The following is a 26,856-nucleotide window of genomic DNA, read 5'->3' as shown; positions in this document are numbered from 1 at the left end:
TCTTTGCCCACCAGTTCCTCCCTCTGAGCGCTGCAGCCACCCCACAAGCCCCAGTGCCCTGTCAGGCCCATCAGGACATGCAGGTGGGGCACTGGCCTGAGTTTTGGATCTTTGCTTCAAAGCCGTGTTAAGTCCAGCTCTACCTTGTCCCAGTTCCCAGCCCTGTCCCTGTTAGGGGTATCCGATCAGCACCCTCAAAACTAGAGAGATCGCAGCCTCAAACAAATCCTTTTGGCAAATGGCTGCATGTTAGGAGGGTTTTGGTGACCCAAACATGTGCCAGGCATGTTCCAAAACCCCCAGCATCAAGGCCCACTCAGGGATTAGGGTCGAAGCTGCTTGGCTGGGGAGAGAGGGACTGTTTTTGTTCTTAGCCACTTTCTGTTCACATATGGCTATCATTCACTGAGTGAACGTTTACTAGAACAGCAGGGTGGCGGAGTAGAGAAAACGTGTTTCCAGTTTGCTGTACCTGTGTCGGAATCTTGGATTTGTTACTGTGAGATTCAGGGCACTTGAGTCATTTGTTCTCTAGAAGGTTAATTTCCTCAACTTATAAAATAACTTGATTTGTACCTCCTGCAGTGGGTGTTGTGAGGACTGGGTGAGAGGAAGTCTGTGAGGACCCAGCATGACACCTGCACATGGCAGCTGTGTGGTAGGCGGTCACTGCTGTTGTCACTTAGTAGGTGGCCCTTAGGATTAGACACCACGGGGGACACAGGCTGGGTGAGATAGGGTCCTTGCTACCAGGAGCATATGGTTAACAGGCGGCTGCAGGATAGATTTGCTGTGTTTCGGGAGTTCCTAGCATCTGAACCCCCTCTGAGTTTACATCTGAGGATTCTCTTCCATATGTATCTTGGAGGCCAGACAGGAAAGGCCAGGAACTCTTGTCACCTGTAGTGCTGGGTGTGAGCACAGGACTGGGGCCTGCCAGCCAGACCCACCCCCTGGTGCTGGGATTCAGGAAGCAGGACAGGGAGCATTCGTCATGGTGGCTCAGTGGCAGAGGCAGGTGCCAGATGGGATGCTGAGCCCTGTGTGCCCGGGTGTGGGCTGGGCAGGGGTCCTTGCCTGCCTGCCTGCCTGCCACAGGGCCTACTTTCACTGTGCTTCTCTGGGTGAACAGCCTCCCTGGCAGAGGCCTGGTTTCTGAGCGTGGCTCTCCCAGCTTCCTGTGTTTTCTGACCTGCACAGTGGCCTTTTAGTGAGGTCCCTTGCTGCTCAGGTCAGCCCCAGGAAGGTTCTGGTGCTCACATCCCAGAACTTGCTGGTCTCTGGGCCTCAGAGTAACTCATACTGAGAGGAGGGAAGGATGCCCAGGCAATACTGTGCAGAGACAGGGTTGCCACTTCTGGCCGCAGGGAGGAGTCAGAGAAGACTTCTTGGAGGAGGGGGCATTTGAAAGGTACTTTGTAGGACAGAGGGCCTGGAGGGAGGTTCAGATCCTGGCCGGGCAGTGGAAGCCTGGCCCTTGCCTTATAGCCTCTTTGAAATGTAAATGATGCTAGTGCCTGTGGGATAGGGCCTTTGTGAGGAGTAAATGTTTGAGGACAGCGGCTGGCTAATCGCTGATCAAAATAGCCCCCTCCTGACAGGGGATTAGGTTCATGGCAGTTGTATATACGAGACCAACCATCTCCCCCCAAACTCTGTATTGATGGGGAGTGGTAGAGTTACACTGGGGGGCTTCTGCTCTGAGCTCAGTGCATAGACATCCTATCTTGTTGAATGTGCACGACGCCTCGAGATGTAGGCAGGATCCTTCCTTTTTTACAGGGGAGAAGACAGGGCCTTGGTGAGGTGAAGTAGTTCCCAGGGCCTTCCATCCAGGTGATGGGGCCAGGACCTTGCTTCTAGTTCTCCTGCCTCCCAAGCTTGGCTGTTTCCTACAGCTGCATACGGCCCCACCCAGAGGGAGGCAGTCACCAGAGAAAGAGAATGGCAGTGACCCAGAGGGGGCACAGAGCTACTTCCTGCTCAGGGAGTGCTGGGCAGCCTCCTGCGGGGTGGGGAGAGGGGGGCATTGAATGGGCCCTTCAGAGAAGGCTGGGAGCTCACCAGGTCCTGAGGAAGAGGAGGGACTGCGTGCAGGAAGCCTCAAGGCACGAGCCAGCTTAGCATTTGGGGGAACTCCAAGTATTTGGTGTATACAGTGTCTGCAGGGTGCCTGGGCAGGGGCGTTGGGCCAAGCGGTGTGGCAGGGGACCATGTGTGCTCTGGCCAGGGGCCTGGACCTCATTCTGTTGGTGGTGAGGGCCCCTGCAGGTGGGGAGTGGCAAAGTGGACCAAGACCACCTCTCCTCCACTATCTCCCCTCCCTACCCCTGCTCTGTCCTTGTACCCCAGGCCACAGTGAAGGACATTGGGCCGAGGCCCTGCTTTCATAGGAGGAAGCAAAGCCCTGCTTCATGTAGCTGAAGCCCAGGCTCCCCATTGTCCACCCTTACACAGACCCTCTGAGTCCTCAGTTTTCTGGTCTGTAAGTGGCTATGAAGTCTGTCTTGCTTCTCCTCCCAGAGAAATCATGAGCATAAAGAGCCTGCCAGACGTGTGGATATGCGGTTTTAAAGATTAAGGCAGTTTAACCAAAAAGAACAAAACATTGGCTGAATTAATAGAAGTGGCACTGGGCGTTCTTCCCGTCAGCCTGAGTTGGAGGTGGGGTGCCTCCCAGCAGGGGCTGGCAGGAGCACCCGTGTGCGCTCTGACCCCATCCAGAGGGTTTCTGGGTGCCCTGCACAGCGGGACACCTTCTGGAGGAGGCCCTGTGGGGAGGGCAGAGGGCCAGTAAGAACACTCAGTGGCCTTGGAGAAGCAAAGGTGTCATTTATCCCCTCCCAACCACCCTGTACTTCCTGTACTGAAACTGACAGCAAGGGAGACTTGGCAGGGAGAACTCCCAGTTTAGCTCCTCAAGTGTTTTTGAGGCTGAATACCAGCCTGACAGCTTGCTGGCCTGCTGCGGGGTGTGGGGCTGAGACGGCCTCAGCGACTTATCACAGCGACCCTGTGAGGTGTAGGTGCGTCCTGGTCCCCCATTCAGTGGTCACAGAAGCACAGTGGGGTTTAAGTGACCAGTCAGGTCTGCGAGCAACGGATTCAAGATTCCAGAGTCTGGGGGTCTGACACCAAGCACCTTGGGTTTGTAAAGATACAAAGTCTCCAGCAGGCACAGGGTGGAAGAGGAGGTTTCTGTTTTTAATTTTTTTTTGTAGACAAGGGGTCTTGCTGTGTTGCCCAGGCTGCTCTTGAACTCCTAGGCTCAAGTGATTCTCCTGCCTTGGCCTCCCAAAGTGCTGAGATTACAGGTGTGAGTCACCATGCCTAGCAAAAAAAGAGGAGGCGTCTTGTTGACATGGGTTGGGAGAAGGTTGAGTAGCTGAGAAGGAGAGAGAACAGCCTCTGTAGAACAAGAAGGTGGGGGGTGTTTCTGGGTATCGTGAGCATGGAGCAAATAGGAGAGGGAGCCCAAAGCATGCTGGGGCCAGAGCCTGCCCAAGAGGCCTGTGCCCAGAACTCTGGGCATCATTTAGTAGGAAAGGGGAAGTCAGTGGTGGGCTCTTGAGTTTGGCAGCACCCCTGTGAGAGCTGGGCGTATGCAGGCGGATGCTGTAGCCATGGCAGCAAGGTCGGCGGTGGTAGCAAAGGGAACTTAACTCCCAACTTGGGACATCTTTTGGGGCTCAGTTCAGAGAAAAACTGAGCAAGAAATAGGTCACAGGTTTTAGGAACGGTATTAGAGTATCTTATTTTCTGGCATGTCCAGGAAATGCCATTTTCCACTGGATGCATTTTTTAGATAGTTGCTTGGCACTTATGTCTTTGTCTTCAGAAGAATGGTTTTCCGGTTTTAAACACATAGCTGGCTGGGTGCGGTGGCTCACGCCTGTAATCCCAGCACTTTGGGAGGCCGAAACGGGTGGATCACTTGAGGTCAGGAGTTCCAGACCAGCCTGGCCAACATGGTAAAACCCATCTCTACTAAAAATACAAAAATTAGCCGGGTGTGGTGGCACATGCCTGTAATCCCAGCTACATGGGAGGCTGAGGCAGGAGAATCGCTTGAACCCAGGAGGTGGAGGTTGCAGTGAGCCGAGATTGCACCATTGCACTCCAGCCTGGCGACAAAGTGAGACTCTGTCTCAAAAAACAAACAAACCAAAAAACCCCCACATATATCCCACTTTTCTTTCGCTTCCAAAAGAGAGTATAATGGATATAATTTAATCATTTTTTTGTGTTATGTATAATTGTACAATTAGAAACAACCAAACATTAAAAGGTAGGGAATTGATTAAATAAATTATGCTTGATTTACCTTTTAATGATAATGCTTTAGAAGAATATGCAATGTTGGCTGGACGTGGTGGCTCACACCTGTAATCCCAGTACTTTGGGAGGCTGAGGTGGGCAGATCACGTGAAGTCAGGAGTTTGAGACCAGCCTGGCTGACATGGCAAAACCACGTCTCTACAAAAAATACAAAAGTTAGCTGGGTGTGGTTGCTCACACCTGCAGTCCCAGCTACTTGGGAGGCTGAACCTGGGAGGCAGAGGTTGCAGTGAGCTGAGACTGTGCCATTGCACTCTAGCCTGGGCAACAGAGCAAGGCTCCATCTCAAAAAAAAAAAAAAGAATATGTCATGTCACAGGAATATATTCCTTATAGTTTGTTAATTAAAAAGTAGGATCCAGATGTTTGTGTAGTATAATTTCAGTTTTAGCAAAGATAAATATTAAAAACTTGGAGGAGTATGTTATGTAATACAAATGTTACAGGCTATCTCTGAGATTAAGTTAAAATTTTTCGATCCCTGAGTAAATAACTGGAGATATAAACATCTCTTACAATGGACATTAATTTGATCAGAGAAAAAAGACAGTTTTTTTGAAAAGCTGTATTACTTTATAGACACAGCTGGTATCTTTATTCTGCCTGAGTCTCACCATCTCCACTGCAGGAGGCAGCTGGGTCATGTTAAGGGTTCCTAGAGCCCCAGGTGGCACTTTTCTGTCTTCCTTGTCTTTAGCATCCGGACCACATCTTGTCAGGAAGCTGAGTTTGAATCTCAGCCCCGGGCTCGCCAGTAGGAGTTCTTGAGTCCTGGGCCCGGCCTTGGACTCCCGTTGTGAAGTGGGAGCCAGCCTTGCAGGTGGCTGCTCAGGTGAGCATGTAAGGTGCGTCTAGGTGGCTGGGGCCTGGGGCTACATCCTGAAGCTTACCTGGGCCTTCAGCCAGTGGCTGCTGTTTATTCCAGCAGTGAAACCCAACCGTCACATTCCTTGAAATACCTTTAATAACTCTTACCAAATTTTGAATTTTCAGTGAGTTTGACCTTGACCATCTGTTTGAAAGAAAGGCAGACACACACCCACACATACCCATGGTGAAATGCAGGCAGGATCTGACGTCCTAGGCTGAGAAATGCTGGTCTCCTCTTTTCCTATCAACACTGCCCTGTTGACCATGCAAGGGGCATGGAGATGCCATTGTCCCGGGGTCAGAGGGTTGTCAGGGAGACTTGCTGTGGCTCCGGGGCTTCCTGTGTAGGCCCCAGGGATTGGGACTGGCCTGGCTCAGAGCAGGAGCCACCCAGGGAGCAGGGGAACAGCCTTCCAGGGCCTCCCTGGTCCAGCTGCCTGGGCCTGCGGGCTCTTCTGAGGACAGAGCCCTGACAAGTGAGGGTCAGTGCCCAAGAAAAAAGGAGCATTGTTAGGGGGTGGGGGCCGGGGGAACAGCCAGGGCTTTGTCGCCAAGCCGGGAGGCTCTGTGTGTTCCGTGGCTTTCCCAGCTCTCTGACAGTCACAAGCACTGAGGTTTGGGGCTTCCACCCCTTGACAGCAGGTAGGTCCCTTTTTGGCAGCTGTCAGCATCTCTCAGCCCTTCTCTGCTCTGCTCTGGGGGGATTTTTCTTGGCATTTCCAAGTTCTGGGGGCTGCATCCTCCCCTGCGGTATTGAGATGAGTGGGAGAGAATGCGGTGCGGGTTGTTGGTAACGATCCCAGAGCCCAGAGAATAGGGGCAGTGTTCCTGGGGGAGAGCCCTCACCCGGCCCCTGGGGTGCTGAGCCTGGTGAGTCATGAGGGGTGTGGGCCACAGAACGCGGGGGAGAGTGGCTGGGGGTTAGGGGGTGTGGAGAGGCTGCCACCAGCAAACAGCAAGAGCCGTGGGGGTCAAATGGGGCACGTGCTCCCACCAGCCTCTCGGAGGAGGTCACGTGTTTGTCATTGTTGGCTGTGTCTGACGTGCGGGAAAGCAGCCGTGAACACTGAGGAGCCTGTCACATTTGTTTTCTCAGCATCTTTGGTTTATCTTAAACCTCAGTGAGATGTTTGCAGTTCTTCTCACGCTGTCACAGAGCGTGACCTTGTGGCCTCAACTGCATGCCCTTTAGACATTGCAGTCCACTGCACCATGTGGACCTCCTGGGGCAGGGCTGGTTGCTACAGGAGCGGCCCTTCCCGGTAGGACGGGGACAGTGTCCCTCCGGTTGTGGCCTCTGCTCCCCGCAGCTCTTGAAGTTACCGACCTTGGGCTCCTGGGACCTTAGGCTCCTGGGGAGGGGCAGGTCTCACTGGTGCCACCATTGCTTTCGTAGCCCTTTCTTGGAAAGGGTGGCCTTGGGCTTGGTGAGTGCTCCTCCCACCTGTTTCCAAACTCTGAGGAGGCTCCTCGGGAATTAGAACAAGTCAAATTAGTCATCAAGTGCTAGAGTCAGGCTGGGAAGAGGCAGCCACTTGGCACCACATACATCCACCTGGGCCTGCCACCCTTAGCCCAGGCCTTGGACCTCTCTGGGCTCCTGGCTAGGCCCTGGGCCCAGCTGGTTTCTGGTGGGAGGTGACAGGCCCAGTAACTGAAGCAGGAGGCTCTGGTCCAGACCGACCTGGGTGGGTTGAAACCTGCCTCTGCCACCTCCTGGTACCCAGGAGGGTGAGGCAGCTGTTCATGGTGCTGTCGGGCACCAGGCCCTGGACAGCCATGGTTGTTCCCATTCTGGGCCTCATACAGCGCCTGGTAGACCACTGCCTCCCACTCACCAGTGTCACAGCAGCCAGATGGGTTTCTACGGCCTGAACCCCCTCCCTCCCTCCCTCCCGTCCTGTTTCCTAGGCAGCGTGGCCTCTTTGGCCATTTATTGACCTCCCATTCCCCTTGGCTTCTCAGTGCAGAATTTCCATAGCACATCAGTCTGCACTGGTGATTTGGGGCTCTCTGGTGTACATGTGCAGATACACACACCCATGGGAGATGAGGGAGGCATTCCACTGTCCTTCAAGGCTCAGCTTACCTGCCATCTCCTTTGAGTCGGCTTTTGACTGCCCAGCGTGAATACCTGTGCCTGCCTTTGTGTGCTCACTGCACTCTTTTGGGTCATTCTGGAAGAGCCTCCATTTTATTTTGCCTCACTGGCCCAACTGCCAACCATGTCTGCCCTTGAGGCCATCCCTGCTGCCCTGGTACAGCATGAAGTCCACAGCGAGTGCCTGGTCTCTATTTGTTGAATGAATGTCTGCAACGTAATGTGACCAAGGTCCCACAGATCAGCATCCTAGTGAGCTGAGAGCTCAGGTGAGCTCATCTGTGTGTTTCAGAGGGGGTGGTGGACAGAGGACAGCAGGCTGTTGTCCTGAAGCCTCTAGAACCTAGCGGAGAAGAGGCAGGACCCAAAAGAAGGAGGTGTGTTCACCCTGTAGGACTTGCTTTGTAGGTGCAGGTGCCCAGAGGCCAGGCCCGTCAGTGCTACCTGGGGTGGGGCTGGAGAAGGGAAGGCCTGCCAGGCCCCATAGGTGATGGGAGGGCCAGGACCTCAGGTTGGAGGGAACCACTGAATCCTTGGCCCTGTGGTGCAGGCCCACACAGGGCATAGCCCCTGGGCACTGGCACTGCCCACTGCCCACTGCCCGTGTGTGCTGGGGCCATGCCAGCCTTCTCCGCTGCTAACCTGGCTTCTTCACCCTCCCTCAGTGGGCGCAGCTGCCGCTTCCATCTCAGTGTCTGCTTCTCCCTTGCTTGGTGGGTCATTATGTGCCCACTTAGCCATAGGCTTTCACTGAGTCCCTACCTTCATGCAGGATGTGGGAGGTCCCAGGGGCCCCCAGGCAGCTCAGGCTGGCCTGCCCTCTAGTGGGGAGCAGAGCAGACAGATCTCCCAGCCCAGGGGGGCCAGCTGTGGTGGAGCCCGCCTCCCCATTCTATTCTTGGAGAGGAAAAGCACAGAAATACAGGAGTGAAGGCACAGACTGGGCAGAGGGGCCGGAGTCGCCCTCTGAGGAGGCCTGTAGGGCCCCCAGAAGAGTTTTCTGGGTCAGAATCAAGAGACTCAGGAGCCTTTTTGCATTCTGTGAGCCCAGTCACTTTGCCTCTGGTCAGGGTAGGTTTTCCAGAGCATCTTCCTGCTCCGACAGGGGGTGGGGGAGTGGGGGGGTGGTGGTTTGCCATGGGAACCCCCGGCTGCTGCAGGTGCTGTGTGGCTGAAGTCACCTCCCAGTTCAGTGTGCTGGGGGCAGGATGTGGGGGAGGGCACCTGGGAGGAAGGTGTCAGGGCAGGGCTTACCAGGGACCCATGGGGAAGTATTAGACGGCTTTTGGGGCTACACTTTGGATAGGGAGCTGGGGGCTCCCAGCATCAGAGCCCACTCTTTCTCCCCCATTCCTGAGTTTGGGAAAAGGCTGCCAGCTGGTGCCTCACCCCTGCCCCTCACCAGAAGAGGTCCTGTGCTTGCCCCCCGCCCCATCCTCAGTCCCCAGTCCCACAGCTGCTGTGCAGTCTTGCTTCTCTTTCTGCCTCCTCCCCTGCATCATTCCTGCCCTAGCTCTAGACCTCTCCACCTAGCTACCCCTGTGCTGCCCGAGAGCCCTCCTGTGCCCCACCACACACCCACATGCACAGGCACGCACATTCACACACGCCGTTCTCTTCCAGGAGAAACCCTCCCTGGTTCATGAGGCCCTGGGGACCAGTGGGTGTGTGTCTGTCTCTCTCTAGCACCTCTTTCTCCTCTCTGCCTTTCCTTAGACACGTACCTCTTACCTCCTGTCTGGCCTGGCTTCCTCCATGAAGTGCTGTTTGGTTTTCTCAGCAGGAGCCTCCCAGCCCCAAGGCTCCCACTGTTCCTCTACCAGTCCTGTCCTGGGGCCCTCGCTCCTGGGTGGTCACTGTTGACTGATTACTCATCAGTGTTCCCTCTCTAGACCCTGGTTCTGATGTCTGTGCCCAGCAGGGCTGGCCCAGAGGAGGTGGTGGGGAATGTTGGGGGGCATTGGCTGTTGTGGGGCTTTGAGGAAGCCTCCTTCCTTCTCTGGTTAGGAAGTTATTGCAGCAGATCCAGCTTTTCTTATTCTCCTTTTCACAAGGCTCACAGGTCACATGGCTGCTGCCTCAGAGTCACTGAGGCACTGCTGTGCCAATGCACAGTTGGTTTATCTTAACATTACCCACCCCAGGAAACCTCCCTTGACCCTGTCCCTAGGCCTGGCTGAGATGACCTTCGGTCCTACTCTCACCTGTAGGATTGCAGGAATAACAAATGACACTTAATCACAGGCCTCTGAGCAGAAACTGGGACCCAACAAATTTGAGTGTGCTGATTTCATTTGTAGACCCTGGGAAAACCGATGCTTATACCTTTCCCAAGCCCTGGCAGGGCATTGGCACAGATCTGCTTTCACCCTGAGTCTCTCTAGGTGTCTCTGTGTCCATGCCTTCTCAGCAGCTCACAACTGCTGCCCAGGGAGATGAAGCCCACCAGCTCCTTTGCTAAAGGGCTCACCCCCTAGAGAAAAGCGCTGGCTTTGCAGGGTGCACGATCTGATCCCTGCTGGCCTTTGTCACCCGATTCCCTGAGCAGCTGCTCAGAGCTGTGGAGTACGCTGCAGTCTGCAGAGTGCGATGGCCCCTTCGTGAGTCCCAGCGACTCACCAGGGTCACAGCCAGAGCTGGGTGGACATGTGCCTTCTAGATGAGGCTAATCGGAAGATATTCAAGGGCATCAAGCTGCCCCGCCCAGCATGGTGTGTACGTGGTCCCTGGGGGACTTCCTCCCATCGAGGGTGGGGCAGGTCAGATGTGGGTCAGTAAATTTTTGTGACCTGGCAGCATTCTCTGGAATTCTCCCAAGTGAGTATGCAAGGGTTTCAGTGTCAGCTTCTTCCTCTCTGCAAATCTCTGTGCAAGTGAACATATTAAAGTATCTGAGAAGTCCTGCAGGAAAGCTTCTGCTGCTGCTTAGCTTGACGCAACCGAGTCTTTGCAAATGATTTTGAGTACTGAACTTCCCCTTTTCATGTGATGTTTAAAAGAATGTTAATGCTCTATTATTATTATTATTATTATTATTATTATTATTTGAGATGGAGTCTCGCTCTGTCGCCCAGCCTGGAGTGCAGTGGCGTAATCTCGGCTCACTGCAACCTCCGCCTCCTGGGTTCAAGTGATTCTCCTGCCTCAGCCTTCCGAGTAGCTGGGATTGCAGGCATGCACCACCATGCCCAGCTAATTTTTGCGCTTTTAGTAGAGATGGGGTTTCACCATGTTGCCCAGGCTGGTTGCAAACTCCTGACCTCAAGTGATCCGCCCGCCCCAGCCTCCTAAAGTGCTGGGATGACAGGCGTGAGCCACTGCACCCGGCTGCTTTATTACTATTATATCAAATACCAGTTTGGAAAACTGCCTCAAGGAATGCTCTCTTCGGATTGGAAAGCAATGGATATAGAAAGAGTACAGCTTTAGGGCTTAAATAATAATCTATGCAGGCTTTGTAGGAGTTTGAGTCAGAGTTTCCCTCCTTATTATTAAAAAGGATGCATAGAAAATTTTTTTGGCTTGGAGAATTCTTTGCCACTTGTGGCCGGGGCTGCCAGTTACCATTCTAGGGGGAACATGGAGATAAAGCAAACATTGAAATATGTTTTTTATTGTCAGCAAAAATAAACATCCCAGGCCAGAAGCCAGGGCGTGGAAGGGAGAAGTCTGGGGGCATGAAGTCGGAATCCCACTTGGGGATGGGCACTTATTCTCATACCACCACCTCTTGGAGCCAGACCAGGAGGCCTTAGGGGGGGTCTATGGCCCTCATTAAAGCCCAGGCCCCAAGCTTCCAGACAAGGGAAATGATGGCTCGAGGTCCCACAGCAAGTCAGTGCCAGGCTCCTGACCCCTGGCCCGCTGCTGTCTTCAAAGCATCATGGTTTCTGAAAATCTTACCTAAGTCCCTTGTTCCATGAGGCCATAAAAATGGCAACTGCCATGTATGAAGCGCTTACAGCCTGTACCAGGCAAGGTGCTGACGCCTCACCTGTGTTAACTTCCACAGCGGTCTCTCCAAAGGGACTGAGGCATCTAACTCCCTCACTCATGGCCTTTTGCCAGCTTCCCCCACTCTGAGGACACTGACTCCAATCGTGCCCCCACCTCTTTGTCCCCCGTCCCCTGCACCCACGCTGGCCTCCTCTGCTCGGGACCCCTGCACTTGCCTTCTTCCTAGTTCAGAACATTCTTCCCCAGGTCTCTCCTGGGCCTTCTTCTTGCCCAGGCCTTCCTTAGAGAGGCCTTGGATTCATTTGCCAGTGCTGCTGTCACAAAGGGCCACAAACTGGGCAGCTTAAATAGCAGAAATGCACCCCTCCCAGTTCCGGAGGTGAGAAGTCTGAGATCCCAAGTGGGGCTCCTTCCGAGGCAGCGGGGCCTGTTCCAGCCGTCTCTCCCTGCTGGGAGTGGATTGCCAGCCATCTTTGGCGTTCCCGGGAATGTAGAAGTACCGCCCTCATCTCTGCCTTCATCTCCTCACGATGTTCCTCCTTTGTGCGGGTCTGTGTCTAAATTTCCCCTTTTTATAGGAGCACCAGTCATCGTGGACTAGGGACCTACCTGCTCTAGAATGACCTCATCTTAACAAAGGTCATCTGCAAAGACCCCATTTCCTAACAAGGTCACGTTCTGAGGTACTAGGGGTTAGGACTTCAACATACCGTTTTTTGGGGACACAGTTTAGCCTGTACCAGGCCTTCTCTGACGAGTGCCCCCCTTTCCTATCATGCCCTCTGCACTTCATTGATGTTGCAGCCCTCGGTGGTGCCTCCAGTCACTTCATTTGCTTGTTTGTTGTCTGTCTCCCACACTAGGGTGTGAGTATGAGCACTGAGGACAGGGACCTGGTGGTCATCTTCACGTCGTATCTTCAGAGCTTGAGCAATGCTCGGCACAAAATTACTCTGTTCACTTAATTACTCAATGAATGAGTGCATGAATGAATGAATGAATGAATGAAAGAAAACAAGTCCTGTTGTCTTTCCCATGCATCACTCACACAAACTGAGGCTTTGAGAAAACCAGAGGAGAGTAAAGAACAGGCTTTTGTGTGTGATTCATGAAGCAGTAACGGTTTCTCTTTTATTTACATCTTGGATAAAGGGCAGAAGCAAGAAGGGTGGCTGTGACTGCATTCTTGATGTTTTCAGCATTTGTCAAGTGGGACGTGTCACCTCATTTTATTTTTGCACATTCCCCAGTCAGCTCTACTGAGTGTAAATGCGGGGTGCCGCTCTCACACCCTCAGTTCCCATGTTGGCAGTTGGAAGGGAGTGCAGCCTGCATTGCGCGCTAACTTCGTGCTTGCCATCTGGGAGGGAAGTTGGGATCCAGGTGGTTCAGTCCTGGATCTGAAATCCTCTGTGGGAAGTGCAGAGAGACAGGGTAGCTGGGTGTCTGGAAGCGGGTAGCAGCCTTTGAATTCGTCTGGCTGAGAGCTCAGATAGAAATCCATCCCTCGCCACAGCTTTGGGACAGTCAGATGTGGTGCACCGAAGACAATCTGCTGGGGACTGTCAGTGGCTTCCTTTGTTACCCTTGCCTTGTCCACTCTCTTGGGCCTGAGAGGGTCAGTGTCTGTGACTGTTTGATCCTTACTATGCTTGGCTGTAGAGGAAGGGGCCTGCAAGATGCTCATGGCCTGCTTGGGAGGACAAGAGTCATGCCCAGGAAGCCGTGCCAGTGACCAAGGGTGGTGGCTCATCTCCTGCCTTGTGTGCTTGTTGTCAGAGCCGTGGCATCTTCAGCCCTCAAAGATTGTGGCCTGCCAGCTTGGCTAAAAGCTCAGCTGCCTGGAGCCTCTGTGCCTTTTGGGCTTCCTGGGGCCCATGTCTCCTCTCTGCAAGGTGCACCCTGGGGCTGAAGCTCGGGTGGCTCGGGTGTCCTTGCCTGCTCTGTTGCCCAGAGACGGCTTTATTTTTCTTACTCTGCTAGGCCCAGGGCATGTGTGGCTTATTCCTGGGGCTGCTTGGGACATCATGGAATTCTTTAACCAGAAGATTCTCACCTCCCCCACCATACCCTCCAGAGTCCAACACGGACACAACTAAGCTCAGGGTCCCCAAGGGTCCAGGCCCCAGGTGGAGGTGAGGGGCGGGCAGTGTGAGGTGTTGGCTGTAGGGAAGGGAGTGGTAAGAAAACATGGGCCTGCCGCTTACTCTCAGTGACCTTCCATGAGTTCCCTCATCTCATCGTGTCCTCTTTTTTCGGGGCAAAGCAGGGATAACATGTCCTTGGAGGGTGGTTATGGAAATGCCCAATGCCCCATACATACTGTATGGATAGGTGAATGGCATGAATCTCTCCAGCTTTGGGGAATCAATTCAGTCCATGTTTGCTGGCTTCTAGAACAACTGGGCATGATGCCAGGCCACACAGGGGCCACGGGGAGGAATAGGACATAGTCCCTGTCCTCAGGGAGGGGGCACAGGCTAAGGAGAACTCTCTGCAACTCATCAGCCATGTAAGCTCAGTCAGCTTGAGTGTCTCTGTTCTCCCTGAGTAGGCACCACTGCGAGGAGGCAGTGAAGTGTTCTCAATGGGAGGGAGGAGCCACAGCCCCATCATTGTGCCTGGGACACTGAGGCTTAGAAATGCCGAAGCTGAACCTGAAGGTGGTTACTGTTTAGCGTTAGAGGTGGGAGATCCAATGGGAACTATGATTGATGAGGTTCCGGAGGGTCTGAGAGCTGACACCCGCTTGGGGAGGTGCCTGCAGGGGGCCTGCTCTGGGCCAGGCTTGCTGCTAAGGCTTCACCAACACTGTCTCGTGGAATGCTGATGGCAGCTGTCATCGGCTGTATTGTACCAGTGAGGAAACAGTGTCTCAAGGGGGTTGAAGATCACTGCCTGAAGGCCCAGGTCTGCCCACAGCTGCCTCCACCCCTCCATTGCTTCCAGTATCTGGGACTTGAGTTCCAAAGCCATCCTTGGCGTAGGCACACAGTGAGCAGTGCCTGGGGAGAGATTGTCCTGGCTGGAGAGCTCGTCAACAGGCTGAGCGAAGGTGTTAGAACAGGCTGCCCTGTACCTCTGGGGGTTGGTTTCCTGCTCATGTCACAGTCTAGTGGAGACCAGCGGCCTCTCCAAGCAGTGACTCAAGAATCTGGGTTCACTCCATCAGGTTATTCTGTCATCCAAGTCTTTTTCGTCAGCCACATGAATGGGGTCTAGGGAAGACACGCCGTTCATCATACACTTGAACTAGCTTGGCCAGGACGCGTCCTGTGGCTCCTGTGCGTGTGCGAGGGAACCAGGGCATGTTGGGCATGTGGCTGTGGGAGAGCAGCCTCCGGGTTTCTGGCGGGAGCCAGCAGGTGCATGGACCCACAGTGCCAGTTTCCCACAGAGGTCCTCTCAGTGCAGAAAGCCAAGGACCAGCCCCTTTTTTTCCCCACTGCTCTCTGGGTGACTTGGAAAGTGCTGAAGCCTCAGGCCAGAGGCTGGAGAGAGGAGAGCCAGGATTCCTTGGGCACTGAGAGCAGGGAAGGGTTTTCAGTGAGCCCCTTGTGCTCAGCCAAAGCAGCTGGGTCAGGTGGCCCTGGGTGAGACTGAGGTTGTCACGTGTGCCATTTGGTGGGAATGGGGGCACCAGTTGGACAGCAGTGGAAATCATTTCTGTTTTCTGTTGACTCTCTTGCTTACTCAGTGACTAGTGCACGGGCTCTGAGATCTGCAGAGGAGTCCTGAGGCACATGTACACAGTTGTCCACGTGCGTGCACATGTTGTAGACGTGTCCCTGTGTTGGAACATCTGGAGTGTGGTTCTCCAGTTGTCTAGCCCAGAGTCTGCCTCCCTGGCCCCCTCCCAGCTCCTTCATCATTAGCTGTGTGGATGAAGGCGAGTTGCCTTGGTGTCCCCATCTGTACAATGGGAATAATAATCGGCTCTGCCTCATGGGGTCATTGAGATGATTAAGTGAGATAGTTCATGTGAAGTGCGTAGAGTTGGGCTGGGTGCACAGAGGTGCTCGATGGATGTTAGTTATTGGCTGGATTTGAATCTAAGCCTGTCTGACTCTCAGACTCCAAATGTGTGCTCTTCCTAGAGACTGCTCAGTTGGTAATTTACAAACTTTCAGTAAGTAAATAAGACATTTCACTGGTTTTAAATTTCTGGGAGCACACGATGAGAAGTCTCCCTTTCACCCTGATCCCACAAGCCCCCTGGTCCTTTCCCCTGTGGTGGCTGCCACTCTGACCAGTTTCTAGTGCACATCCCAAGATACTCTGTGCATATCCAGTAAGATCTCACTTAATGTCTTCGATAGGTTCTTGAGGACTGTGACTTTAAATGAAATATATAATGAAACCAATTTTTTTCTCACTGTTATAAAAAAGTGATGTTGAAGGAATCGATGTTATTTAAGGACCTGCTGTACAATTCAGTTGATACCGCACTTTCCAAGAACCTATCCCCAACGTTCAGCGAAACCTTACTGTACGAGCAAATGTTGATTTTGTGTAACCCTTTTTTCCCCTCCCCATACATATTCTAGCGTGCTATACTCAGTGATCGGCCCCTTCTTGGAGATCTTTCTATGTCACTACAGAAAGCACTCCCCGTTCTCTTCTGTGGCAGCATGGTCTTCCACCATATGGATCTTCATAAGCGATTCCGTCCCTTCTTGTTGGACTTTTATTTAGTTACTAATTTTTGGCGATTACAAACAGTGCAGCAATGTGTGTGAGTGCATATGTGGGTGAGTTCACCCTGTGAGATCAGCTCCTGGAAGTGAGACTCCTGGACGAGAAAGGTTATGCATTTATATTGTGATGGATGTTACCAACTTGCTGCCATTGAGACGGTTGAGTCTGCATCCCCCCAGCCCTGGCCGATAAGTCTCTCTGACTTTCACCAATCTGGTACATAAAACATGGTTATCATAATGTAGTTGTAATTTGCATTTGTTGCATGAATGAGGTTGAGTATTTTCTAATATTTATATGTTGGAAGCCTTTTGTAGTTAATTTTCTGTACTTAACATTCAAACATATCTTTTGTTCATGTTTTCTATTGTGTTAGGTTGTCTTTTTAAAAAAATCAGTTTGTAGGATCTTAATATATTTGAGAGAGATTAGTCATTTTTGATATAAGCTGCAAATATAATATGTGGTGTTCCTGGCTAAGAGGATTCATGATCAAACCATGGGTTTTCCTTAAATTGATACATAAATGTAACTAATTCTCCATCCAAGTCCTATTCTTTTTTTCTTTTTTTTTAGACAGGGCCTCACTCTGTCACCCAGGCTGGAGTGCAGTGGCGCAATCTGTGCTTAAACCACCCTCCTGCCTCAACCTCCTGAGCAGCTGGGATGACAGGCGTGGGCGTGGTGTGCACCACCAGCGCGGCTAATTTTTTATTTTTTTAGAGATGGGGTCTCACTCTGTCATCCAGGCTGGTCTCAAACTCCTGGACTCAGGCGATCCACCTGCCTCAACCTTCCAACAATCCCATGCTGGGATTACAGGCATGAGCCACCACACCCAGCTCCAAGTCCTGTTCTTAAGGATGTGTAGGAAAAATAAATGAGCATGACTGGTCAGGAAAATTGTGAAAAAGGGAGGACCTAGCTCTTATTGGTATTAAGCTTATCATGAAGCAATTGTAATTACAACAATGTGAGAAAAAGAAAACCAAACGAAATCATTGTGATATTGGTGAAAGACAAGTAAATGAAGAGTCCAAAAAATGTGAGAATTATGAAAATATTGGCATTTGAAAACAGTGGGTAAAAGACGGGTAAGTAAATGTTGTTGAGACGCTTGAGTGCTCATCCGGAGGAAAACGTACACAGATGCACACCTCAGTCTTTCACTGAAACAGCTCCCGGTGGATTTAAGATTTAATGATAAAAACTTAAAATGTAAAAATAGTTGAGAAAACCGTGGGCTGATTTAAAAAACAGTCTAGGGAGCAAAGATCAAAAGATGAAAATATTTATACATTTGAATTACAGAAAAGTCAAGATTTTCTGCCTGGCAAAACCACCACAACCAAAGTAGAAAGACAGCAACGTGGGCGGCGCTAGGCAGGCCTTACCACTGTCTGCTTGCCCCCACAGCCTCCATTCCTGCTCTTGATTTCCGGGTTGGGGTGCCAGTGCCAGGTCCTTCATCTTGGAGAACTCTGCAAAGCTGACAGTGGTGTGCTGTGTCGGTGGCCGGCAGGATGGAAAGACCCTGATTCCAGCCCTGGACAGGTTCTCGCTTCCTCACCCAGGTGGCTCTCAGGAGATGGCGTTGTGGTTGAAAACTTGAGGCCTGCCAGCTAGGATTTCAGAATTGTCCTGTTCTCCTGGAACTGGGGCAAGTCTGGGTTGTTGACGCTGTCCTTGTGGGTGCTTCCCTGCCTCTGGCCCCCTCAGATTGTATCTCGGACCACATGATAGCTGCCCCCAGCCTCAATCCCTGCACATCAGGAAAGGACGTCTAGCCAGCTGTGTTGTCGGCCCACTCCCCTTCCTGATGAAGGCAGAAGGCTCAGGAGCCTGTGTCCCGGAGCCACAGGGACCTGGGGGTGTTGGGAGAGATTTGCTGGTTATACAGCCTCAGTTCGGTTGTTTTGCTCTTGACTTCCTTGCTTCATGTGTAAAATGGTGACAGTGGCTTCTGCCTCCTAAGGACATGGAGATTATGTGCTAACGAGATTAGGTCTGTCATTTGCTCAGTGCAGCACCTGGAATATGATAAGGGTCCCGGTAGTTCTGGTGGAGGTGATTATCAGAATCATGCTGGTGGAAAGCCAAAGAAGGCCGGAAAGGCCTCCACTGAGGCCAGAGAACATCCAGCCTCATGTGAGGAAGAAAGTCCTATTTGCTGACACCTGTACAGCATGGTCAGCTCTAGTCACAGAGGGAGGTAATCGATGGCTTTCCCTGGCTGTGTGCTCATCGCGACTATAGGAAGGATATTTCTTTACCCTCACTCCACAGGCGAGGAAGCAGGCTTGGGGAGGGGAGGGATGTGCCCTTCCCCAGGCTGCACAGCTGGAGGCTCAGCCCGTGCCCTCTAACCCCTGGGCATCCTTCTGCCTGGGGAGGGAGCGCCTCTGTGCTTGAGGTGGCTTGGGAAGAAGAGCACTGGCCAGCCATGGAGGAGTGCTGTGGGCAAGAGGATTCCGCGAGTTCCTTCCTCCAGGCCTGGCAACAGGAGGTTCATGTGTGGGATCCTCTCCGCTCTCCCCGCAGCACACACAGTGCGGTCAGGCTTTGTTACGTGGCTTCTGACTCCCCACCTTGTGGATCCAGACCTGCCAGCCCTTTTATACCCCCTTTTTTTCTTTTTCTGCTAGCCTGTGATTCGTACTTTCCCCCCAGGACAGGACTAGACTGGTGCCTGGCAACAGAGGGGAGGGGTTAGCTCCTATCAGCTCTGACTCTGGCCTCTCAGGTGCCACTGTGAACAATAACACAGATGAAGCAGCCCCTTGGCCAAGATGCACGGGATCGAGGGACTCATCTGGCAGGTTGAGGGGACTGCTAGGGGTGAGCTTTCCTAGGATGCTGGGGAATAGCCACATCGTGATGTGGCTCTATCAAGGCTCCTGCCTTCTGCTCCTAAGGGCTCTGACAAGTTATCTTCCCATTACAGGATAAATCCCCATTCCTCTCTCATCCAAATACTAATAAACTACAATGTGAAAAAAATCATAGCTAAATCCTGTTCTCAACCTTGCAGTTACCTGTCAGGGCCTGTTTGCCTTAATCTGCTTTTCTCCCCTTCCCTTTCCCTTCCCTTCCATCCTTCCTTTGTTTCAACAAATGAAAAAGAAAAGCTTGGGGTAGGGGGACCAGCTATTTTATGAGGACAGATTTGGTTGTGCTGTATTAACCAACAGCCTCAGAATCTTAGCTGAAAACCGTGGGTTATTCCGCACTCATGCCACGTGTCCACAGGGCCAGCTGGGGGCTCTGTCCATCTTATTCACTCAGAGATCTAAAACTGAGCAGCCCCATCTGGAAGGTTGCTGGTCCTGCACCAGAGGGGAGAGAGGGCTCTGGAGACCTTACTCCTGCAGTTACATGCTCTGCCCAGGAAACGGCATGTTCTATTTTCACTCACAGCTCATTGGCCAGAACGAGTCACATGATCACCCATTTACCAGGGAATCAGGAAGTGCAGTCCTGCCTTGTGTCCGGGAAAGGGGCTGATAGGCCAGGTGCGGTGGCTCACACCTGTAATCCCAGCATTTTGGGAGGCCAAGGCGGGCAGATCACATGAGATCAGGAGTTCGAGACCAGCCTGGCCAAACATGGTGAAACCCAGCACATCTCTACAAAACAAACAAACAAACAAACAAACAAACAAAGCAAAAACAGAAAAGGGGCTGCTATACCCACAGTCCTTTTATTTTCATATTCTGGGTTTTCTTATCAGCCTTTTCCACAGTAAATGTTGGTTCATGTGCTTGTAATTCAAGCACCTACCCTTATCTCTATCAAGACCTCTTCATTGTCATCTCAGTGACTGTTTTTTTCTTCGTTTTTGTTTTGTTGTTGTTGTTGTTGTTTAAGAGATATGGCCAGGCACAGTGGCTCACGCCTGTAATCCCAGCACTTTGGGAGGCTGAGGCAGGTGAATCACTTGAGTTTAGGAGTTGAAGACCAGCCTGCCCAACATCTGGTAGAGATGAGTAGTGAAACCCATCTCTACTAAAAATACAAAAATTAGCTGGGTGTGGTGGTGCATGCTTGTAATCCCAGCTACTTGGGAAGCTAGGCAGGAGAATCACTTGGACCCGGGAGGCAGAGGTTGCACTGAGTGGAGATCATGCCACTGTACTCCAGCCTCGACGGTAGACCGAGACTGTCTCAAAAAAAAAAAAAAAGATGTGGTCTTGCCATGTTGGCCAGGGTGGATTCAAACTCCTGGGCTCAAATGATCCTCCCACCTCAGCCCCATGAGTAGCTGGGATTACAAGTGTGCCCCACTGTGCCCAGCCACACCATCTCAGTGGCTCTTGACTAGCCCTTTGTGGTGGCATGCCCAGCATTAGCCAGCATCCCGTTTTCACACATGCTTTCTGTCTTTTCTCTTGTCAGTATGTTGTCAGTGACTCTCCCTAGGCCAGAAGTGGCCTCACCTGTTGATCATTTCCTTAGGCCAGCATCCTGGGAGTGGGTGTGCTTATCCTTTGCCTGCTCTTGGACCTGGCCTTCCAGCACCCAGTGTTGAGAACACAGAACAGGACTGGCCCATCCTGAGAACTCAGGGTCAGTCCTATTCTTAAGGAGCTGTGCTTGCTGAATGGGTGTAACTTTTCTGGGTCTAACGTCAGCTCGTAAATTCCCAGAACTTTGGCTCTGCAAGGTAGCACCATCCTCAGGCCATTTAGTTGTCTTGACCCTTTATCTTCTAGGGAGAAAAGTTACCCACTCATGCCTTCACGAGTTTGCCGTTTCTTCCCATTATCCGAGTAATTGGAAACCAGTTACTCAGAAATCAGGGAATTGGGTCAGAGAGCATTTTCAACAGCTTCCCTCCCCAGCCTGGGGCAGAGGCTGCTAAGGTGACCAGTACCGTCCTTGTCCCAGCCTGCTGGTCTTGGGGGCAGCCCCAAATGACCTCTAGCTCTTGACCTCTCTGGAGCTCCTTTGAGAGTGAGAGTTGTTCTTGCCAGGGAAAAGACTCCATCTCCTCTTCTCCAGTCTTCCTTTGGAATCAAACCCGTTGAAAACGCACCACTGGCATGGAGTCCTCTGAGGCCAAGCTCGTTTCTTTTTCTTTTTCTTTTCTTTTCTTTTTTTTTGAGACAGGGTCTCATTCTGTCACCCAAGCTGGAGTGCAGTGGCGTCATCTCGGCTCACTGCAACCTCTGCCTCCTGGGTTCAAGCAATTCTCCCACCTCAGCCTCCCAAGTAGCTGGGACTACAGGTGCACACCACCACACCTGGCTAATTTTTGTATTGTTTGGTAGAGACAGGGTTTCACCATGTTGGCCAGGCTGGTCTCAAACTCCTGACCTCAAGTGATCGGCCCACCTGGCCTCCCAAAGTGCTGGGATTACAGGCACGAGCCACTGTGTCCGGCCCCAACATCCTTCTTGAAGTCTGTCCATGAGGTTCCCAGATCTGACTTTCCCTTCTGGAGAGACCTGCTTCTGCTTGGCAAGGCCTTTGAACTTTGGCAATGGCAGTTCTGTCCCAGATTCTCAGATCCATGGAGAGGGCAGAGGAATAAGTCAGACTTCAGCCTTCTCACCCTTTATTGGGGCCATTTTGTCTCAAGCTTGGTTGGGACAAAACTTTTCGGAAGTTTCCACTGGTCAGTAATAATAAGAATAGTAAGTATAGGGAAATACAATAGCTGACATTTATTGAGTGTCACTGGCTAGGTACTGCTAAGAGTGAGTGAGTGTGAAGTTGTGAGACTGTGACCTGTTATTTAACCACCCTGTGCCTCTCATGAGTCCCCGTCTCAGACTATTGTGAGAATTGAGCAACTCAGTGCATGTGAAGTGCTTAGAGTAGAGCCTGGCACCGAGCAAGTGTGCAAGAGCTGGGTGCTAGTGCTGGGATCACGAGGCTTTTTGCTTTAAAGACAAGGAAACTGAGGTTCCTAGAGGGCGGTGGCCACACAGCCTTCCCCATTACCTGAGTAATTGGAAACCAGTTACTGAGAAATTGAGGAATTGGGTCAGAAAGATTATATGATACCGTGGGGGAAGAGCAGCCCCCAGCACTGGAGCAGGAGACAGTGGATTAAAGAATCAGCATCATAACTGGGGTTACGGTGCAATCCTGGAGCAACGTGCAAAGGGTTCTGGGGCTGTGGGCAACACAAGGGAGCCACTAATTCTTCCTGTTTGGGCTGAGGTGAGTTGAGAAATGTGAAAGAGGATTGAACTGTTGCTCTGGGACTCATAACAATCCTGTGAGGTGCAGGGAAGGGTGAGTAGCATCCTCATTTTATGACTGGGGAAACTGAGGTACCACACAGCTCAGCGACCTGCTCTTGTTCAGAAGCAGTGGATTGGAGATGGGTTTCTAGGCCTGTCTGCCTGGCCCACCCTCCCCAGTTCCAGATCCTGGGAGAGACAGGGATAGTGTCAGGGCCTAGCTCAGCTTGGTTACCAGGCTGGGTACGATTGGGTTAATCATTTTGGAAGTCAAAGAGGACTCTGGGGCCACTGGGGTTTGCAGGCCTTTGTCCCGTCTCCCAGCCCTGCCCCCACCTCTAGTAAGTCTCTGCCTTCGTCCCTGAGGGAAACAGTGGCCCCTTGTTTTCTCTGAGTTCTGAACTCCAAGCTCCACACAGCGCAGGATCCAGCATGGGCCCTGCGAGATGGCGTGACTTGGAAACGGAGTGCCCACAGACCTCAGGCCCTGGCGGGCAGCCTTTCATTGAGACACCCTTGCTCCTGCTGGGAGGGACAAACCAGACCCCGTCCTCTGAGGAGAACAAGAAGTCCCTGGGAATGTTCTCTTTTCTGGGGGGCAGAGTGTGGTCAGAAAAGCAGAATGACAACCTTGAAATGAGTTCCTGTCCCCATTGCATCTGGGAGACCTGCCTCTGTGGTGTCCTTCCCCCCGGGCATCCCCCTGCACAGTGTCCTTTTCTCCGTGGCCTCCCCAGTCTCAGGAGCTGGGCCCTTTCTCCTGTGGGGGCCGCACCCAAGGGCCCATCTCTTTTCTAGCTAGTGGAGGGAGACCGCAGCCTGTTTGCAGTGTGTTCAGGGGACAGACCCCTTCAGGGCGGTTGTGGCATGTCAGGCACCTGAGGAAGAGCCACTAGAGCTGCCAGCAGCCCTGCTGGTACCCAGCACAGACGCCACAGCGAGAGGCGGCCGCACCCGAGAGCAGCCCAGGCCTGATGTGTGTCCCAAGCTGCTGTTCTCACAAAAGGGTTTTACTGGCATGAAAATGCTTGGAAAATACACAAAGGAGGGTGGCCCGTTTCCAGAGCTCAGCTGTTTACCTTCAGTGGAGCGCCGGGGATGCGGAGAGCTTATTTTCCAAACAGCTGCGGTTGTCAGGTCTACGGGCCTCAGGCTGATGCCAGGCGAGGACACCAAGGGCGTCCCCTCTGCTCACCTCCTTCCCCAGCGCCAAGGGAACCCCACAGTTTCTCCCAGGCAGGGAAACCTGGAGGGCTGTCTGGAGATGTGGGTGCTGGTGGGCATGGGGGTTCTGTGGGCCCGGATGTGTCGCTCCTGTGGCCCAGCTCCCCCTGCGCTCGTAGCTGTCTTGGCCTCTCGTTTGTGGTGCCTGACCCACTGAAGCCACAGGCTGTAGTGGAAATGGGTTGGTGTTTGGCTCTGTCTGAGAGCCCAGTGTTCTCTGCCCATGGCCTCTCTACCTTCCTTCAGAGTCTGCTTTTTCTGGGAAGAGGTGTTGGGTGGAGTGTAATTTGGAATCTGTGAAGAGAGCCAGCAAAGCTCTTGCAGTTTCTTGTTTCTATCAAAGGGGAAACTGAGGCCCCAGGGGATGGTGAGCCCAGGTCAGCGGGCTGCTCATGGAGACTGACACATGGGCATTGCTGCACAGCCTCCATCCTGGCCGCTCCACCTGCGTGGCCTTGCTTGGTCATTTTCCTTCCTGGGCCGTTGGTGTCCTGGTCTTTGCAGCAGGGAGCATCTTCCCCGGCCCCTGGGCTTGCCGTGAGGATGAGCCGGCGCCAAGTCTCAGGAGATATTGGGAAGTGTCTTTCCCTTCCCCTTCCTCACCCAAGAGCCCCAGAGATGGGCAGCTTCTCAGCTGGCCTGGTTTTGGTTTTATTTTGTGTTGTTTTGTACACAGGCTTGTCACCATGGGGAGGGAACAGCATTCCTTAGTAGTTTCTTACTGTGAGGTCTAAAGGATATTTTTTTTTCTATATAGGGGAAATCCCTTAACATCTTTCCTGGCAAACAGTAAGAAAGAGGAGTTAAAGACACCAGCAGACGAGCTGCTGCGTTCCGGGGGTGCAACGGAGAGGAGTTTAGTAAGGGACCATCACAGGGTGTGGGCAGGCCCGAGAGCCAGCACAGGACAAAGTTCCCCAGTGCTAACAAGCCCTGAGAGCTGTCACCACCCCTAGGCCTGAGGGGACTAGGGGACCAAAAATGTACCTGGAGCCATAGGGGAGGTGGTAGTGTTGAGAGAGGAGCTCTCCTGCTCCATGGGAGCTGTGACTGCTGCCAGAAATATGGCAGGGTTGGGGGCGTGAGGATGCTGCAAATACATTCCCTCCCTCTCTCCTTCTTGCCCATCTTCTGCTGTGCCTCCAGTTGGCCCGACTTGGCCAGAGGACAAGGCAGCCAGGTGATTGTGGCCTGAGAGGACAGCTGCCTAGGGCACAGAGCAGGCGTGGGGAGCGGGGTTGCAGGGGCAGGCAGCGGGGAATGGAGTGAGAAGCGCAGCCTTAGATCTGAGTTTGTGTCCCCACTTCACTGCCTTCCTGCTGTGAGACCCTAGGCAGGTTTTAAAAGTCTCCGTCCTCCACTTTTCTCATTCGTAAAATCACTTCTCATAGTGGTTGTTAAATACGATGAAAGAAATGCACGCAAGCTTTGAGCATGGTGCCCACTGCCAGTGACCATTTGTAGTTGTCATTATGATGTCTTTAGTAACATTTTTAAAACAGTCAGCCTTGAATCCTGGAGGGAAACCCACTTGGGGGTGGGGATGAGAGCAGGGGTGGGGCTTGTGGCCTTCTCTGGCCTCTGCTAAGGCCAGATTGGGGGTCAGCCAGGTGCCGGGCTGGCGCCGCTGCCTCCGAGGCACTGGCCTTGCAGGTGGTGGTGGCCGCGTGCCGGGAGGGAGACATGTGGCGGGTCAGGAAGCGGGTGTCAGGCTGCCCCGGCTTTTGGCAGGTGCTCCTGTCTTGGGGTCAGGTGACGCTGACTGTCTGTTGGCCAGAGGCTCTGGCTCTCTTGGGGCCTGATCTTCCCAACCTCAGGCACTTGCAAAAATAAACACCTTCCCTGGCATAGCAGGAGAGCAGTATGGAACAGATTGCAGACAGCCCTACGCGCCTTCGCTTTTCCCGATGAGCCCAGATTTCAGTGTGAAGTGCAAGTGGCTGGTCGCTCAAAGCGGCAATTTCTAGATTCCTGAGGACCACAGCTTTGCTAAGGCTTTTTATAGATTAGCAGAAGCAGTATCCACTTAGATCTAAGTTCTGATCTGGCTGTGTGATGTTAGTCATTTACATAACCCCTTGGAACCCTAGTTTTCCTAGGTGGTTGGGCAGATGGGGTGTGTTCAGAAAAGCCTTTCTCTGCAAAGCCATTTCTCAGCATCACTTGCCTGGCCTGTTGACACTATTGCCCTGATTCCTCTTATGTGTCTTCTGCGTCCTGGGTAGCATGGGGCTTGGGGAACAGAAGTTACAAACGTGGGGTGTGCCCTTGAGGAGTTAGCAGGAGAGAAGAGTTGTGGGGTCTTGGAGGGTTTGTCCTGCTTGTCCTGTCTGTATTTTCCATGTCAGCCTTCCTCCTGCCCCATCTCCAGAGTGCTACAGGGAGGCTCGAGGGTCCTCTGGTGATATGCCCCAGGGTGGACAAGAGGATGGGGGCAGTGGACTCAGGTGCTGAAGTTGTTGCTTTTGTCTGTGTTCCCTGCCTCACAGCTGAACCTTAGCCGGCCGATCGAGGAGCAGGGCCCCCTGGACGTCATCATCCACAAGCTGACTGACGTCATCCTTGAAGCCGACCAGAATGATAGCCAGTCCCTGGAGCTGGTGCACAGGTTCCAGGTGAGTGAGGACCATGCAGCCCTTGGCTGTGGCATTTTCAGGAGGAGGAGGGGAGGCCCTGGAATGGCCGTGTGTGTATTTAGGGCGGTAGCAGCTCTCTGGAGGTATAGTCTGGAGAAATGGCTCTGCCACTGGCAAGACATGGGCTCGTGGGCAGGTACTTCTGTGCGGCGTCAGTGTCCTTGGGTGTAGCATGGGGACTGAACCAGGGCATGGTTGGGCTGTCTCCACCCCCTGGCTGTGTAGACACGGTTTACTGATGAGGCATCGCTGAGTTCCAGTGTGGCCTCCACGTCCTCAGCACAGGCATGCGCAACCCTTTCCCCTGGCTCAGGTAGGCACAAGGGATGGAACCCTTCTGCTGCACTTGGTACAGGGGACCCCCGAGGGCCTTTGAACTGAGTCCTGCCTTGGTGGAGAACCCTGCCTCTGCCCATTACTTTGACCTGGGTACTCACCTTTGAGCATGGCCTGAGGTATCTTGCTGAGTCCCTTGGCTGCTTCCCTCTCCCCACACCACTTCTCCAGCGGCCTCCCAGGTCCTGATCGCACAGTGACCTGCCCACCGCCTTGGGGTTCTCATGCTGGCTACTGACTTGTCCTGTGTTCTCTCTGTTGTGGACAAGAACGTGATTCTGTCCTCTAGAAAGCGGCTCAGAGGTCATGAAAAACAAAGTTGTATTGTCAGTGAAAATGCAGTCAAGATGGTAGCTGTTTTCAGGCGTGCCTGGTGGGATGGGGATGCCTGAGTTGGGGTTTCTAGCGTGTGACAGGCGCAGATTTGGTGCCCTGCTTTTCTTCACCAGGACAAAGGGAATCTCACCCGCCTCCTAGTCACCCGGTGCTGCCGTCCTGCCGACAC

General features: G+C 52.8%; 1 protein-coding gene across 4 annotated transcripts in view; it reads left to right on the top strand.

Moving 5' to 3' along the window:
• Nucleotides 1–26,856, top strand: part of ITPK1 (inositol-tetrakisphosphate 1-kinase) — a 176,546-nt gene that overhangs the window by 73,340 nt on the left and 76,350 nt on the right. For 3 of the 4 annotated variants that reach the window (XM_055361277.2, XM_004055596.5, XM_055361278.2), the window contains one exon: nucleotides 25,869–25,994. In XM_055361277.2, coding sequence (XP_055217252.1) covers nucleotides 25,869–25,994 — 126 coding nt within the window. Of the gene's footprint in view, nucleotides 1–8,358; nucleotides 8,381–25,868; nucleotides 25,995–26,856 lie in introns of those variants that run through there. The other variant, XM_031001597.3, reaches the window with a different exon arrangement.

Source organism: Gorilla gorilla, chromosome 15 (genome assembly GCF_029281585.2).
Source record: "Gorilla gorilla gorilla isolate KB3781 chromosome 15, NHGRI_mGorGor1-v2.1_pri, whole genome shotgun sequence".
NCBI classification, from domain to species: Eukaryota; Metazoa; Chordata; class Mammalia; order Primates; family Hominidae; genus Gorilla; species Gorilla gorilla.
This window is presented reverse-complemented; position numbering and strand designations above follow the sequence as displayed.